The following is a 15,283-nucleotide window of genomic DNA, read 5'->3' on the forward strand; positions in this document are numbered from 1 at the left end:
ACATCAAGGAACCTCGAAAGGCCTCTCCGGCCGGTTGACCACGATTGACCATTCCGAGGAGTTGAAGACAACTCGTGGTTGATGACGGATGGCAAATGGTAATAACTGGAGAAACGAGGAGGAAGACTGGTCATGTCACACTTTGCACTTGCACCTCGGATATTTCACTTTAGCGGCCGCGATTTGAGACTTTGAGATTCCGTTTATCCACCCATCCGCCCATCTCAAAAGCCCATTTTATTTAGCACTACTGCCGGATTGGTTTTTATACAAGCCCCAGGTCTCTTACCAACTGTCTTGCTCTCTTTCAATTTACTATCTCAAAGTCGTTAGTTTCAATCTCGCAGCTCCTTTCTGTTCCTGCCCACCGAGGAGAGTACCTAACCAAGGCGAGGCTCCTTCCATCGACTTGCCGTATAAGTGGCCTGCCTAAAAAGCTGAAACACGTATTGTCAAGAAGATTCCCTCATAGCCACACGACATCTGCCTTGACATAAGAGTCACAAGCCCCCCCTCCATCAGCACCCGAACCCTCTTTTTGGTCCCGCGGACTGACGCGATAAATCTTGCCCCTCTCATTCTGCCTTATCTGCCGGCTTGTTCAGTGTCGGTTGCTTACGACTGAGCTTCCTGTTTTCGACTCATTCTTTTCGGTTGTCTTTTCTTGCAACCAACTTTGACTCTCCCAGCCTTGAGTCTTCATAAAATCCTTTGCGGTTATTGGTGGAAGTCGAGCTTCAGTCGACTGTCAGAACCTTTTTTTCTTCCCTTTCTCACTTGGCCCTGTGGCCTGACTTCACGACGAGCATGGTATGTGTTCTTCTCTTAGCCTTCTTCTATGCTGGCTAAACAGTATGGCATGTGAACTATGCGAGACATATTTGGCTAACATGATACCTACAGGGAAGTGTCAACAAGCAAATCTCGCGCTTCGAAGTCACAGCGGTCTATACCCATCCGCAGGCCACTGCGGACATTGTCCTGGTCCACGGCCTCAATGGCCACCCAGAGAAAACATGGACGGCTGCCAACAGCGTGTTCTGGCCCACCGACCTGCTCCCAGCGTCTCTGGAGCTGAAAAACCAGCACGCCAACGTCTTGGTTTACGGCTACAATGCCGACGTCTACTCAAGGGGCACCAGCACGCCTAGTAACAACTTCATTCACCAGCACGCCCAGTCTCTGGTCACCTCGCTTACATCGTTCCGCAAGAGCGAAGGGACCGAGAGACTGCCAATAATATGGGTGGTGCACAGTTTGGGAGGTATAGTAACCAAAAGGGCACTACTATACTCGAATGATATCCGGGCCCATCAGCAAGAAGACCTGCGCTCAGTGTTCGTATCTACGTACGCCATCATCTTCCTCGGCACCCCACACCAAGGCTCAGACTTGGCCACCTGGGGCCGCATGCTCCAAGCCATGTCGGACGCCGTCATTCCCCGGCGCTTCTTCGAGACCGAATCCGTCCTGCTCAAGTCACTCAAGAAGGACAACGAGACCCTGCAGGGAATCAACAACCACTTTCTCGACATCTACCAGCGTTTCAAGATCCACATGGTGCATGAGAACCATACCACGGACTTGAGAGGGACAAGGGCGCTCGTGGTGGATGCGAACTCGGCTAGTCCGCAGTTGCAGGGCGTGATATACTATGGCATTGAAGCGACACACTCGGGCATGTGCAAGTTTGATGGGCAGAACGCGCCTGGCTATAGGAATGTGTCGACGGCCATTACGGAGTGGGTGGCGGTGGCTAGGGCAGTCATCGACATACGCTGGGAAGCAGAGGAGGAGGAGCGGAAGAAACGGGCTGCGGATGAGTACTATGAGAGGAGTGTGCAGGCTATGCAGTCCTACGTAGGTTTCTCTTTCTTTGAAGATTAGGAGGGGGTAGGTCAAGATGTGCTAACAAAATATCACAGCAACGCTCGCATTCGCCGGGTTATAGCAACCAGCAGTTTCCCTCCATCGGTAGGTTCCGCAGATCACCCTCACCCTGTTATGGCCATGACCATGATTATGGCTACGGCCGATATCTTCCTGCTTCTTATCCCCTTCCTGTTACGCCCCCTGGTTCTGGACAGCAGGCGAATGGCAGCCCGAGGGTCTGGTCGTCGATAGAAGTAGAGGAGGAGACACATCATCATCTCCATACCTAGAGCGCTTTGCATCTTTCGTCTCATACACACCCTTTAGTCTTCACGGGAACATGGGCTGATTCTAGTTGCTGGGAATTTTTTCTGGCGTTGGTCATATAGACAATTACAGCAATGAGACTCTTCTACTTCAACACCACCCTCATGGCAACCAGAGACGTCCCAAGCTCCTGACACCTCTGCCGTCGTCTCCGTCACAATCTACGTTGTCCACGCGCGAACCTACGTTGTCCACGCGCGAACCTACGTTGTCCACGCGCGAACCTACGTTGTCCACGCGCGAACCTACGTTGGTGTTGGAGCCGGGCGTCATCAGCCCTAGCCAGCCCGTTGGTGGGAATAACAACAAACCCCTCACTACTACTACCACCGACATTCAACCTCAACCACCACTTCCAGCGCCCCTTACCCCCCAACAACCAAACCCACCTGCAACACAAACCCACCGTCACTCCCAAACTCAAACTTCCTCCCCCGAACAACCAGAACCCCTATTCATCCACCCCGACTCCTTCCGGCCCAACTCCTTCTTCGTCGGCCGCGAAGACGAACTCCGCGGTCTCCACGAAATGCTCCAAGACCGCCGCCGCCGTCTCGAAGGCACTTCCGCTGTGCTAATTCAATGTCTCCCCGGCGGCGGCAAGACGCATCTAGCGCGCGAATACGTCTATCGCTACCGCGATCACTACCCCGGCGGCGTGTACTGGGTGCGCGCCAAGAGCAGAGGGGAGGTGGAGTCAGGTTATTGGAGGGTAGCCAGGATGGAGATTATGCGTAGTAGTACTACTACTACCACTACCTCTAACGATCACGTAACAAGTTTGGGATTAGGATTGGAAGCCCTGAGGGAAGATGCAAAGACCATGGTGCAGGTTGTCAAGGCATGGTTTAATTCCCACAGGGACTGGTTGTTGGTGTTGGACGGGATCCAGTTCGACATCCCAGGCTTGTCAGACTTCATTCCGGACGCAAGGCACACGAGTATCATCTATACCAGCACGGAGAGGGCGGTTACGGGCGATCCGAGGTTTGATAATCCGCAGGTTATGGAGTTGGGATTGTTGACTCCCAGACAAGCGGTGGAACTGCTGTTGACCGAACTTGACCGGAAACCTACCTCTACTGTTTCTACCTCCTCCGCCAATCATGCGGGAAATGATGGCAACGGCCGGAAACATGGAGGGTGGAAAGATGAAGAGGAAGAGAAACGAGCGCTGGAGCTGGTTAATCTGATGGGCAGGTTACCGCTCATGATCCATGTCGCGGCGCAGCATCTGAAAGCGACGAGGGAGCCGTTGGCGAGGTACCTAGCGGGGTGGAGGGCAAGTAAGCCGAAGCAGGTGGGCAATTTGCATGCGTATAAGAAGGTCAGGGAGCAGTTGGATGCGAGGGGGAACGTGGCGGCGTTGAATTTGGTGGGGATGTTGGTTTGGTGGGAGCAGTTGGTGCCGGTTGAGATGGTGGCTTTTGGTAAGTTTTCTGAGATCTCTTTATTCTTGTTTTCCTGGAAGAGGAGGGTAGGGGGTAGAGAGGTGTTTTCGAAGGGACTGGAAAGGTGGTGTTTGGGTGGTGGAAGGAGGTAATGGAGTAAGGGGGAGTTCAACAAAGTCAGCTAGGTATCAGAAGAAAGAACATTTTTCATGAAGTCATGAAAAGAAAACCTGGAAGGCAAGTGTGCCTTTCCAAGTGGAAGAAAAAGGTCCGATTCAATAATCAAACGGCTGATACTAACACCCAACCTAACAGGCCTCTCAGCCTTATCCCGCGATACCCCCGTCAAAACCTCCGATGCGTCCCATAGGAAGACGACGCTCAACAACACCCTCAAAGTCCTCATCAAGTTCGCCCTCATCGAACGCACCACCGAATCCCACGACAGCATCACACCCCTAACCCGCAGCGCTAGCACAGTCAGCTCTCGCACTTCCGCCAACCGCAGTCTCGACACTCCTGGCACGAATCAACACCGGAATTACAGTGACTCCTCTGACTCGCTTGACCTCTTGCGGATCCACTCCGTCATCCAAGCGTTTTTCATCGAGACGCTGGCAGAGGAAAAAACTGCGGTGGCTTGGATCGAGAGGGCTGCGGCGGTTTGGTGTAGGTCTTTTGACGAGGCGCATAGGCGTATTGAGGCGTCCAAAAGAGAAGGTGGAGGGGAGCACGCGGAGTTTGAGGGTCCAAGGGTGGGAGTGCCGGATGATTATCGGAGGTACTGCATCCATGGCCAGAAGTTGTTGCAGAACATCGAGAGGTTTGGTAATGAGAAGAGGGATCCCCAGAGGAGGTTGGAGAAGTGGAGATGGATGGTAAGACAGAGGGTAGAGGAGGCCGGGAGGGGGGTGGAGGAGCTGAGTCGGCTGGAGCGGTTGATGGGGGTTGAAGAGGTGGAGGTGGTAAGTGTGTTTGATGGCAATAATAGTGCGAGTCAGGAGGGCAGTAGTATGTCGGAAACAGATTCGAATGATACGACTGCGCCGAGTCAAGAGAGTCAAGAGGAAGGTCACGTCGGTCCGGGAAGTTGGGAGAGGGCGTTTGGGGGCGCCGCGGTAGATGAGGGGTTCACGCCGATGGAGTCGCCTAGTAGCTATCACTTCTCGACTGCTTCGGGTCGTCGGAGGCCGTCGGACTTGACGATGACGATAGCAGGTCAGGCAGCTTCGGGTCCGTTCTCGTGGAAGGAGAGGGGGATGGAAGCCACGGCGCCGTATCCGACCGAAGGAGTGATGCCCCCGACTCCTGGACTGGACAACAAAATCAGAGGTTTGCTGGAAGACGAAAGGACTGTGGTCCCGGCCGCTGTTTCTGCTTATTATGAACCTGTTGGCGAACAGTCTCACGATGAAGTTGACCAAGCAGCCCTCACACCTATCGTCGAAACCCCGAGTGTCTACACGGCCCTAGACGGTTTGGAGATTCCCACGCCCGCTCTTGAAACAGGACTCTTTGAGGAGTGGAACGCCGTCGTTCCCAACCACCGCGTCATCAAGAAGCAAGAAGCCCGTCGGTACCACGACCGCGCCGGAGCCTGGAGAGATGTTAGGACTGTCGGCGATCCAAGAGTGGGAGTCACGCTGGATGTGGCTGTTGGAGCGTTGGCTGGGAAGCCCGCGATGGGTGCAGGTACAAGTGTTGTGCCTGTATGGCCACCGCGTAGAACAAGGCGGGTGACGGCCCAGACACAGAGTGAAGCGCAGCTGGAGCTGAACAAAATTCGACAGAAGGTCGCGGGCACGCAGGCTGTTATTGCTCAGGCTCAGGCTCAGGCTCAGGCTCAGGCTCAGGCGGTTACTGACGGAGGTTTTGGAGGATTGGGTGATAGCTTGACGCCGCCAATGCCGCCTAGGAAGATGAGTGGAGGGGGGCTGTCTGCCGTGAGCGATCTTTCTCCTCCTACACCGTCATCGAGCGGGTTGCTTTCTCCGAGTGGATGGCTGAAGAGGTTGAGGGAGGGCCTTGGCTCGAGTGTGCAGAGTGTACCAACGGCGGTTGGTTCGACATCGCCAGGCATGCCTCAGGGTCAGCAGCTTTCTCGATCAGCACCGCAGGAGGATGAGCTTGTGATCGTCCCTGGTCCTATCTTTAGAGGAAGTCGGACGTCTCGCTCAAGTCCGGCTGACCTTACCTCCTCTCCTTTTCCACCTCCTTCTTTTGCTGCTACTGCTGATCTCGATGAATCGTGGATTCGCCCGTCTCGAGCCACTCATCGATCATCTGAGCCGTCAAGTCAGGTTGATTGGGATCAAGAAGCTGAGTATCTCTCGTCTTCCCAGCCGATGGTGAACACTGGGAAAGTGGCTACTGGAAGTCCTTCATCGGGGATGAGCAGAAACAGCAATCCCACAGTTCCCGGCACCAACCTGAATGCAAATGGCATGGGTAACAGGCCTTCACCCATGCAGCTGCAGATGCCTCTGATGCCCATCAGCATCAACGCTCCTGGGTCAGGCGCTGGTCGACTACCTCAGAAGATCCAACAACAGCAGCAGCAACACCGACCAGCGTCGTACACAGAAACCGAACCCTCGCCTAGGACAGAGAGTGCGTTTCCAGGTGTTGACACGAGATACTCGCGATGGGACGAGAATCAGATGCATGCTCATGGCCATCCTCAAAGTACTTCGGCTTCCTACCAATTTCCCACGGCCGGTGGTCATGCCCATCAAAAGCCGGCAACTTCCACCAGTCTCGGAATGAAGGCCACCACAGCATCTTCGACTTCAGCCCCCCATCCACAACCAGCGCCCGCCATCCTCTGGCGGAATCTGGGCAGAGGGTTAACGAGAAGGAAGACTAAGGAGCGGATTCAGAATGTGCTTGGTGCTAATAGCGGTCGATCGCAATCCGTGAGTCTGTCTGCCTTCCCGACTAGATCACGACGAGGGAGTGGACATCAGTCTGTGTCAGGGCAACAGCATCCATTGGCGAGTTCAGCCACTTCCACCACTACTGCTGGAAGTGCAACGCAAGGCCAGGAACATGCGGGACGTCCAGATATGATGGCATCTATATCGAACATGGGCGGACAGTTTCCTGGCACCCCTGCTTCTGCCATTTCTTTCATGCCGTCGACTCCAGCACAACAAACCAGCATTGGCTCAATCTCCGCGGTAGCTAGCTCACCCGTTACTCCAGCTCCTACATCAATCTCCTTGCTACAATATCAGGAACAGCGAAGTTCATCCTCCCCTGCTCTTGGAACGGGAGTAGGGGCAGGAGCAGGCATCCTCCTCAGCGACGGCACCATCTTCCAATTTCCTAGCAGCAGCGGTGTCACATCAGCTTTCACTCCAGTGACTGATGTCAGCACTGGGTCCCCTATTGTCGGTCGACCGACGGGACAAGAACATGGGTTTCCGCCGCCTGGGTCGCCGGTAGCAAGTGGATTGGCATGGGAAGTGCAGCAGTCACGTTCAAGACCGATGGCCACGCCTATTCAGGGAGGAGGAATGACAAACGCTGCGCTTGCAATGACGCCTAGCACCTCTAGCATGGGACCGCCAACCATGCCGCCCACGCCCCCGACCGCTACGGGTTTGGGAATGGCCAGGAGGAAAAGAATCGTTCATCAGCTGACTTCGACTTCTTCGCCTGGGTTACAGTCTCCAAATCCAAATCCCAATACTCCTCCTCTGAATTCCTCATTGCCTACGTTACCCTATGAGACTCCGTTGGGTTCGGTGCCTCGAACACTTACTTCACCTGTGCCCTACGTTCCTGCTTCTCCTAGGGTCCCCGGTGCGAATCCCGATGCTGGCACCTCCAGTCTTATACCCGGTGCTGGTATTGCGAGTACAGCACGAGGAGGGGTTCGAGGAACAAGGACGAGAGCTAGAAGCGGAAGTAGTCCTGGACCTTGGAGGCCTTCGACGATGGCGTCCATGCCAATGGGGAGTTTGCATAGGCCTTGGAGTCGTGGACATGGGGCGGGTGGAACTGGTTCTGCGTTGCTGTCGAGGTCGGACAGTCCCCAGTACGGGAACGATTGATGCTGGGAGAGGGGGTTCTGGGTAGGCTCAGCAGGGGAAGGAGGGAGGGAGGGAGAGGTAGTGGTGGTGGTGGTGACAGTGCAGGTGGTGGTGATGACGGTGCGGATGTTGGGATGGGATTGGGAGTTTTGTCGCCGTGAGGAGGGAGAAGAGTAGTGTTCTCTTTTCCAACGTGTCTGTGATATTATTGTGTTGCTGTTATTCTCATGGGTTATTCGTTCTTTGTTTGCTTAGTTGGGAGGCTTCAAATGCTTTGTTATTTCGATCGTACCTATACAAATAACAGGTGCAGGCACGGATGGAGGATCTGAACATATGGCTTTTAACGGGTAAAATGGTTGGCACAGGACACATGGGTAACATTTACAGGGACTGGAGGCGTTGTGCGTTGTCAACTGGGAATAATTTCTGTGTTTTCAAGCTACTTGGGGACATACATAATGGTATTCCTGGAGCTGGGAGTATATTTCACTGTCAATCATCTTCACAGTCCACGTTCACGATGACGAGTGTAGCACATACTTTAGTTTCCTTAATCATAGCATTTGGCAGCGCCAAAATGTTTTTCAATCTCCAGCGCCTTTGCTTCTCGCCCTGTTCTTTAATAGTGTGCGTACCTATCTTCAGGCGTAAGCGCCGTCATCTTTCTCCATCGTTGGTGTATGAGAGATCGATTCACTCCCCGAAGTCTGAGCCATCTCAATCGTCAGTAACCGTCCACTTCCCTTCTCTAAATCTCCAACCGCCAAACGCGAGTCCAACTATTTCCAAGCCTCAGCACCCCTCACCAATTCCATCCCTTCAACCCACTATTCAAAGGAATCGTTAGCCACATCCTCTGCCTCCTGCTTTACTTCGCGGTTATCTTCGTCCTCGTCTTTATTCCCATCAAGACTCTCTTCCTCCACTTTAAGCTGCCAAACCCTTACCCTTCCCTCTCGCTCCTCTTTCAAGTCCTTTGCTTCCTCTTCTCTCTCAACCGACTCTTTCCTAAAGGTACCTTCATCACTGGTCCGCTCCCATGTAGCCTCATGCCCATTATCCCCATCATCACCACCCCCACCCCCACCCCCATCCCAACCACCACCACCATCCTCTTCCGCATGATGATCCTCCATCATTACCCCCTCCACTTCCTTCTCGTCCCTCTCCACAACAAGCTTTATTTCGTGTTCTCGTCTAGTTAGTTCCCTCCCTTCTTTTCTCAGTTGGTCAATCTCTTTTTCCAACGCTTTGAGGCGGCGGAGGTAAGCGCTTTGGGATTCTAATTTGGAAATGTTTTGTCGTAGTTGGTCGTTGTGGGATTTGAGTTTGGTGATGCGGGTGTGGAGGGTTCGTTCGCGTTCGTTGTGTTTGGGAGAGGGGTTGTAGGGCTGGATTTTGGTTCTGGGGTGTGTTTGGGGTTCTAGAGGTACTTGTGAGGGATGGGTGGGTTTGGGATGGGATTCGGTGTAGGAGCCTGGTTGGGAGCATGGGGATGTTAGTTGATTAGCAATCGAGGGTGAGGTGAGAGGGGATAGTGATTGGAGGTTGGACTGGATGGTGAGGTTGGGATTCATGTATGAGGGTCTGGTGTGGTAGGTAGGTAGGTAGGGGACTTACCGACGGAAAGACGAAAGCTGGGGAAGGTCCAGCGCTGCATTATGGATGTGTTCGCTGGGAGACCGTGGTGTTGGCTTTGGGGTTTGTAATGATAGTTGTACTCAAGGATGAGGATTAGGATATCGATGGTGATCTGGATATAATGGTCGTGAGTCTTGCGCGTTTTGGCGGAGAAGAGGGCGAGTGTCTGAGGAGTATTTTCGATATCTGCGATTCGTTTGTTGACGGATATCTAATGTAACAGGCTTGCTTCGAGAGCAATCAAGATGAATTGGCAAGCGATAATGGCGCGGCTGTGGTCTCGCAAGTTGCCGGTGTTGGTGTTGAGGTGGATGTGAGCTCTTGAGATGGTCGGAGGAAAACGGGAGAATATGGTGGGAGAAGTCGCGAAGTAAGGCTGCCGCCAGCAGGAAGAACTTGGTGGATTTAGAGACTCGCGTATTGTTCCTGATAAGAGATGGAGATGACTTGGGATCACTCCAAACAGACTGGGAGGTTTCGTCGGCGAGTCACACTTTTTACGGGAGGGTTTTGGCTACCTGTCAACGAAAATCAAGAGACGGAATTGTTTTGATTGCGGATGGAGATGGCATAAGACAATATGTTTGTGGTGCTTCATTGAAGCCTTCCCACCAGTCAGTATGTGGTAGCTTGATTGTCATTCTATCTCTGTCATCTCAAATGCGTAAGACTATAATATTGTCGTTGGTACCTAGTTGAGCTGATCATCTTTGCCATCTGTTCTCATATCTAGCAGCAATGATAGCAAGATCAATGAAGCAAGTAATAGTGAACGTCTCATAAACCCCGTGCCCCGGCATAATCTCCATCTTCATGTCCCAAAATCCCCCCAAAAGTCGGCGTCACCCTCCTTTCACAACCCCTCCAAGCCATCACCACGCACCAGCCAATCTGCGAATGTCAAAAACCGAAATTCCCAAGTCCCCCGCGTACTTCTCAAACAGCTTAGCCCACTCCATCGTGCTCTCACGGAAGTCCTCTGCAAGATCCGCCACTGTGTCCTCATTCAAGCGATTCTCCTCCTTCAGCTCGGTCAGCTCCTCCTCTAGGTCTTTCAACTTTGCAAGGTATTTCTTGTAGTTTTCGAACGTAGTCATCTGTCTCTCAAGCAGACGATTTTTCTCCTTCTCTTGGTTGATGCGATCCTTCAATTTTTTCTCAACTTGCTTGCGGCCGATGGTCATGAGGTTTTCGATTTCGGATTCTGTGCGGGCTGGGGCAGCGGGAGCGGGGAGGGCGCTTGGTTTGAGGGTGGGATGGGAAACGGACGGCTTCGGTTTGCTCGCTCTATGCTGGATGGGACTCAAATCCTCTGATGAATCGGAGGAATCGGAGGAACCGGATTCTGATTCCTCCGATGAATCAGATTCCTCCGATTCATCCGATTCCTCATCCTTCAGTACAACTGCAGCTTGCCATGCGTAGGCACAGGTCGTAGACCGTGTAGCCGTCTTATCTGCGACTGGTTTTGCTCGAGGACTGGGCTTGCGAACGCCGGTTGGTCTCGGTGAGGTGACTGTAACTGGAAGAGTTCATTAGGTTCAGGCGATGCCAACATAAAAACCTGATTGAAGTGGGAAAAAGAATTGAGCTGTCTTACTAAATGATGACTTTTTCGGAGAATCGATACGTGGACGAGAGTGACCCATTGTGAGGTATGTGAGGCCTGGTAATTGCGATTCTAAGTAAGTAAGTAAGTATCGGAAGGAGTATGATGTCTGGGAGATCAAGTTGTGATCTGTCGTTTAGAGAGACTTGGTGTAAGCGGGGACGTGTTGTTGTTGGGTATAACGATGTGAATTAAAGTTGCCAGAGAAGTGGGATATATAAACCTCTAGATTGTAGATGGTAGAAAAGGGAAAGGTTTCGTTGTGGAAGTATAAGGCATTGGCCTTTTAAGGAACCCTTGGAGGGAAGGACTGCTATCCAGATGGCGATAAGTAGTTAGCAGTGAACAAGAGTCTGTGAATGACTCAATCAGATGGAGGCGGTCAGAAAAGGGTCAGACGAAACGGCGGGCGAGTAGAATTTATGTGATACAGTCCCTGTGTCATCTTCCAAACTCAGATAACAATCATTAGCTTGCATCTGTTTCTGTCTGTGTGTACGAGATCTCCAGATGTGTCTCCAAGCCCTACCATAAGCTCCAGCATACTTTGCAGATGCTTTTTGCAATGCTCCAGTTCCTGGATTTGAGCGATGAGGGAGTAGTTATTCTTCTCCCGGTCGGTAAGTCAGGCTTGGTAGCTCTTCTCGATGCGATTTAGGCCTGGTGGGTTTGGGTTCAAGGGTGTGTCGATGCTGCTATTGCTTTTCTTTTTTTTCTGACGTGGATTCATTGTTGGAATCGTTTGGCCGTGCACCCAAGAATTTGGACGAAAAGAACAACATTGAGGGACCGTAAAGAGAGAGGAAATACCGAGTTGGGGATCTACAGGTACCTCCACGAAAAACCTTCCAGGTCGCAAATCTAAGGACCTGAGTTTGGTAGTGTAGGGTATGTGAAAGTTTTGGAAGCTGGAAAGGGCGGAAACAAAAAGGGCTGGATTCTGGAGTCATCAATTGGGAGGGGCGCCCAGGCCATGGACTTCCAACGGGATTCACCTCGACGGGCGGCCCTGTGCCGGAACCTCAACGACAGTTGATGCTAGCCATCACAGCGGAGAGAAAGAAGTCATCCTGTGATAGTGCCACAGATGAAGTATGCCGAACAATCCGTAGTTCAAGTCCAGCTAAGAAACTGTCTATGTGTAATGAAATGAGCAAATTCGTGAAAAGAATACGTTCCCCCATCCATCAGAGTATTGCAAGTCAGGCAGTATATGCTAGCTTCTCATGTGTCCATTTGCCCTCCAATAACCTCGCCATTACCACCTGGCCAAAAGCCCATCAGCCCAGTCGTCCCAAAGATCGTCGGAGCAGATAGACTCCATGTCCTTGTTCTCCTCAGAGTCCTGCTCAGAGTTCTCCACCGCCTCAGTTCCCCGCAATTCCGACTTCATCTTCATCCCTGGATAGGTATCTCCAAACCGTGTCTCTGCCTAGGTGATTTTCAAAATTTGAGCGGCATGATTTTCCCTGCTCATCATGATCTGAGTCTGCTAGGTCCATCGGGTTCGCCAAGTCTGCTCTTTTGCTGGTAGCCTCCCTGGACTTATGCGGCTGTTCTAAACCTCATGATCCTCTCCGATTCCTTTTCCCAACTCTTCCTCAGAATCACCCTCAAACTCCTCCTCAGCGTCACCCTCAGACTCCTCCTCAGAGTCATCGTTAAACTCATAGTCAGAATCGTTCGGAGAATCATCATCAGATCCGTTCTCAGACTCATGCTCAAACTCATGCTTAGACTCTTTCTCAACGGAAGTCTTGGAGTCCTCCGATGCCATCTTCACCTCATCTTCCACGCTCTTGAACTGCAACGACTCCACCAAGCTCATCCAGTTTTGTCGCTCCTCCGCCAAACGATCCACCTTGTCATTTGCCTCATCCACCGTTCTCTTCAACTCCTTCAAACTAGCCAAGTATCTGTGCGATTGCTTCAACTCGTCGATGTCTGAAGCATACCTGTTTTTCTGCCTCTCAGAGATCTCCAGAAGATTGTTGAGTATTCTTTCCGTGTTTCTGTATTTCTTCTTGACAGAATCCAAAGTATAGTAGCTCCAAGGCTTCAAAGTAACAGCTGTGGTACGGGTAGGGGTGCTGATACCATTGCCGCTGCGTGCAGAATTAGCGGGAGTTGGGTTTGGGGTGGGTGCGAGTCCGCTGTGTCCTGAAAGATAATTACCGCCTAGTACTTGTTAGATCTCAGGTTTGTCACAAAAAAGTATGCGGATGATGAAGAGTGATGCGGAACTTACCCTGAAGCTGGAGCTGGTAGCCGACTGACGGGCGCAGATCCGGAAGCTCCCACTGCTCCATGGTGATCGAGTGTCGTATGAGTGTGTGTAGGTAGGCAGTGGTAGGGTCTGAGACGAAAGTGATAATGATGCGTGATCGAACCGGCGTTACGTTGTGATAGAGGGAGCCCCTGGCGTTATGTGCGATAGTGTCTGCTACGGCTCCTTCCAAATGCGATGCTAGTTCTCGTCAACCAAGTGAGACCTGCGATGCGCTCAAAAGAAGCGAAGGGTTTTCTTAGTGATCGGTGAAAGCTTGGAGATTAAAGGGTGGTCGAGGAGGAGACGGGGGAGGAGAGGATTTATACCCGAAGGAGGAGGACGGGTAGAGGCGAAGATTCGGTATCTGAACCTCTGATGTACTCAAGATGAGATCCGATTTCGAGATGGAAATAATGGAGGACTTTTGGAGTATCTGTGCGAGTTCGTCCCACTATTGCCAACAAACAAAAGACCCAATTGTTTCAATTTGATCCCTCCCTATATCATCCCATCACACAGTGCTAGCACTTCAAGGTGCCGGCATAGGTACCTTTGTCCACCTAGTGCCGTGCCATCCTTCGAGATGACAGTCACGGCCAGACATTGCCTAGATCATTCGGTAGGATTTACAATCCGAGTCCTTGAGCCCAGATGATCGCGTACCATCCCCTCCCAGTCGTCGATCGAGGCTAGAAGCCTCTGCTCAGCTTGTCGGAACAATTCCAGAAGCTCGATTTTCTTGCTCTTTTCCGCTTCCAGCTCCTCCTCCATTGTCTTCAAGATCCTCATATACTTCTCACAATGCTCAATTCTGGCCAGACTGTTCCGAATGCTTCGGTTTACCAATCTCCTCTCCTCAATCTTGCGGTTTAGCTCCTTTCGAAGCACTGGAAAGTGACGCACTGAGAACTTCTCGATGTCCCCTGTAAGGCTACGGGACTGTGAATATTGAGAAGTTTTCGGGTTCGGCAGGGTGTCTGAGGTAGTGGTAGGCTTATCGCTCTCTTTCGCTACGATTGATGTTTGGATGGCTTTATCGACTTCGTTGTGCGTGGAGGAAGGAGATGGCGGCACAGCTGGTTGTTGAGACTGGAGAAAACTATTAGAAATTGACTTATACTCCAGGACGGGTAAGGACTTGCAGAAGACGTGGGCGATGTTGACTCGTTATCTCTGGTTTCGCTTTTGGTAGAAACATCGACGTCGCCGCTGGTGCGTGAATGCGGCTGGTTGGCTGGTAAGGCCTTGTCTTCCAGAGCAGGGCTCTGTTTTCTTCTAGTTTCCGACATTGGGCCGGTGTTTTGGCGCTGTGGTTCAGCTTCCTTGTGTCAGATACTTCTACGGGCATGTAAAGCGTGAGACTCAAACATCTGGTTGTGTAAACGTACATACCGGAGAGACGAGGGCGCGGGAACGGGGGTTGAGACAATTGTTCGATAGGAGCCAGTACAGGGAGGGTGTGGCAGGAGAAAAAGGACGGAGGGCAAAAGTTGGGTGGTGTTTGTCCCAAAGGAGGGGATGGTGTGGGGAAGTATTGGTGTCCGATGGTGAGCGAGAGCGAGAAGCGCAAGTGGCCAACTATGCAGTTCGCCTGACTTCATGTTTTGCGCGCAGGGTCGTTGATGACCATTTGAAAGCGAAATGCGTCCGACAGATATGCACAGAAACTTACATGAAGCATGGATTCGACGCCCACAACCGTTTCCAGACGTGGCGTGGTTCCGGTACGGGCGTTCACCACGATCACCAAAGATGAAGAATCGAAAAAAAAAAAAGTGTAGTTGGTCAATGATACCCAAGGTATCCCCTCGCCGGTCACAGCTCGACCTCGTTAGCCCAGGTAGACGGATGTAGCAGTCATATAGACTACAGGAATGCCCGAGCGATAGTTGTGTCGAAAACTGCCACCACGGGACTCGAACCCGTGGCGTTTCGAGCGGGTGTAAGTATGGGTGTGCTCTGGGCAACACCAACTGCCGCTCGACCAACTACTCGTTGTGGTTGGAAAACCTGCTGGGGACGGGAGCCTATAAGGGACGGAGGGCACTGGAGTCTTAGGGTAAGTTGTACGGTTGGATGCCTTGGTGCCTTGGATCAGATGGCTGTCATCCGATGTTCATGGCTCTTTCGGGCC

At 52.1% G+C, this 15,283-nt stretch overlaps 5 protein-coding genes across 5 annotated transcripts; 1 reads left to right on the plus strand and 4 right to left on the minus strand.

The window, feature by feature from the left end:
* Positions 1-807: 807 nt before the first annotated feature.
* NCU06884 (hypothetical protein) lies at positions 808-8,166 on the plus strand (the record flags this gene model as incomplete). Its single annotated transcript, XM_954138.2, has 5 exons — positions 808-816; positions 904-1,860; positions 1,926-1,974; positions 2,262-3,629; positions 3,906-8,166. 5 exons carry the CDS (start codon positions 808-810, stop codon positions 7,646-7,648), a joined length of 6,126 nt encoding a protein of 2,041 aa, XP_959231.2. The 3' UTR covers positions 7,649-8,166.
* A 291-nt stretch (positions 8,167-8,457) lies between these two features.
* NCU06885 (hypothetical protein) lies at positions 8,458-9,290 on the minus strand (the record flags this gene model as incomplete). Its single annotated transcript, XM_954139.1, has 2 exons — positions 8,458-8,912; positions 9,251-9,290. 2 exons carry the CDS (start codon positions 9,288-9,290, stop codon positions 8,458-8,460), a joined length of 495 nt encoding a protein of 164 aa, XP_959232.1.
* Positions 9,291-9,962: 672 nt separating this feature from the next.
* On the minus strand, positions 9,963-10,920 carry NCU06886 (hypothetical protein; the record flags this gene model as incomplete). Its single annotated transcript, XM_954140.1, has 3 exons — positions 9,963-10,000; positions 10,155-10,793; positions 10,872-10,920. The coding sequence occupies 3 exons, from the start codon at positions 10,918-10,920 to the stop codon at positions 9,963-9,965; spliced, it is 726 nt and encodes a 241-aa protein (XP_959233.1).
* A 1,218-nt stretch (positions 10,921-12,138) lies between these two features.
* On the minus strand, positions 12,139-13,189 carry NCU06887 (hypothetical protein; the record flags this gene model as incomplete). The annotated part of the gene is made up of 3 exons (XM_954141.1): positions 12,139-12,273; positions 12,445-13,058; positions 13,129-13,189. 3 exons carry the CDS (start codon positions 13,187-13,189, stop codon positions 12,139-12,141), a joined length of 810 nt encoding a protein of 269 aa, XP_959234.1.
* Positions 13,190-13,678: 489 nt separating this feature from the next.
* NCU06888 (hypothetical protein) lies at positions 13,679-14,750 on the minus strand (the record flags this gene model as incomplete). The annotated part of the gene is made up of 3 exons (XM_954142.1): positions 13,679-13,756; positions 13,813-14,238; positions 14,538-14,750. The coding sequence occupies 3 exons, from the start codon at positions 14,748-14,750 to the stop codon at positions 13,679-13,681; spliced, it is 717 nt and encodes a 238-aa protein (XP_959235.1).
* Positions 14,751-15,283: the final 533 nt, after the last annotated feature.

The sequence above is a fragment of the Neurospora crassa genome, linkage group VII, assembly GCF_000182925.2.
Source record: "Neurospora crassa OR74A linkage group VII, whole genome shotgun sequence".
Classification (NCBI taxonomy): domain Eukaryota; kingdom Fungi; phylum Ascomycota; class Sordariomycetes; order Sordariales; family Sordariaceae; genus Neurospora; species Neurospora crassa.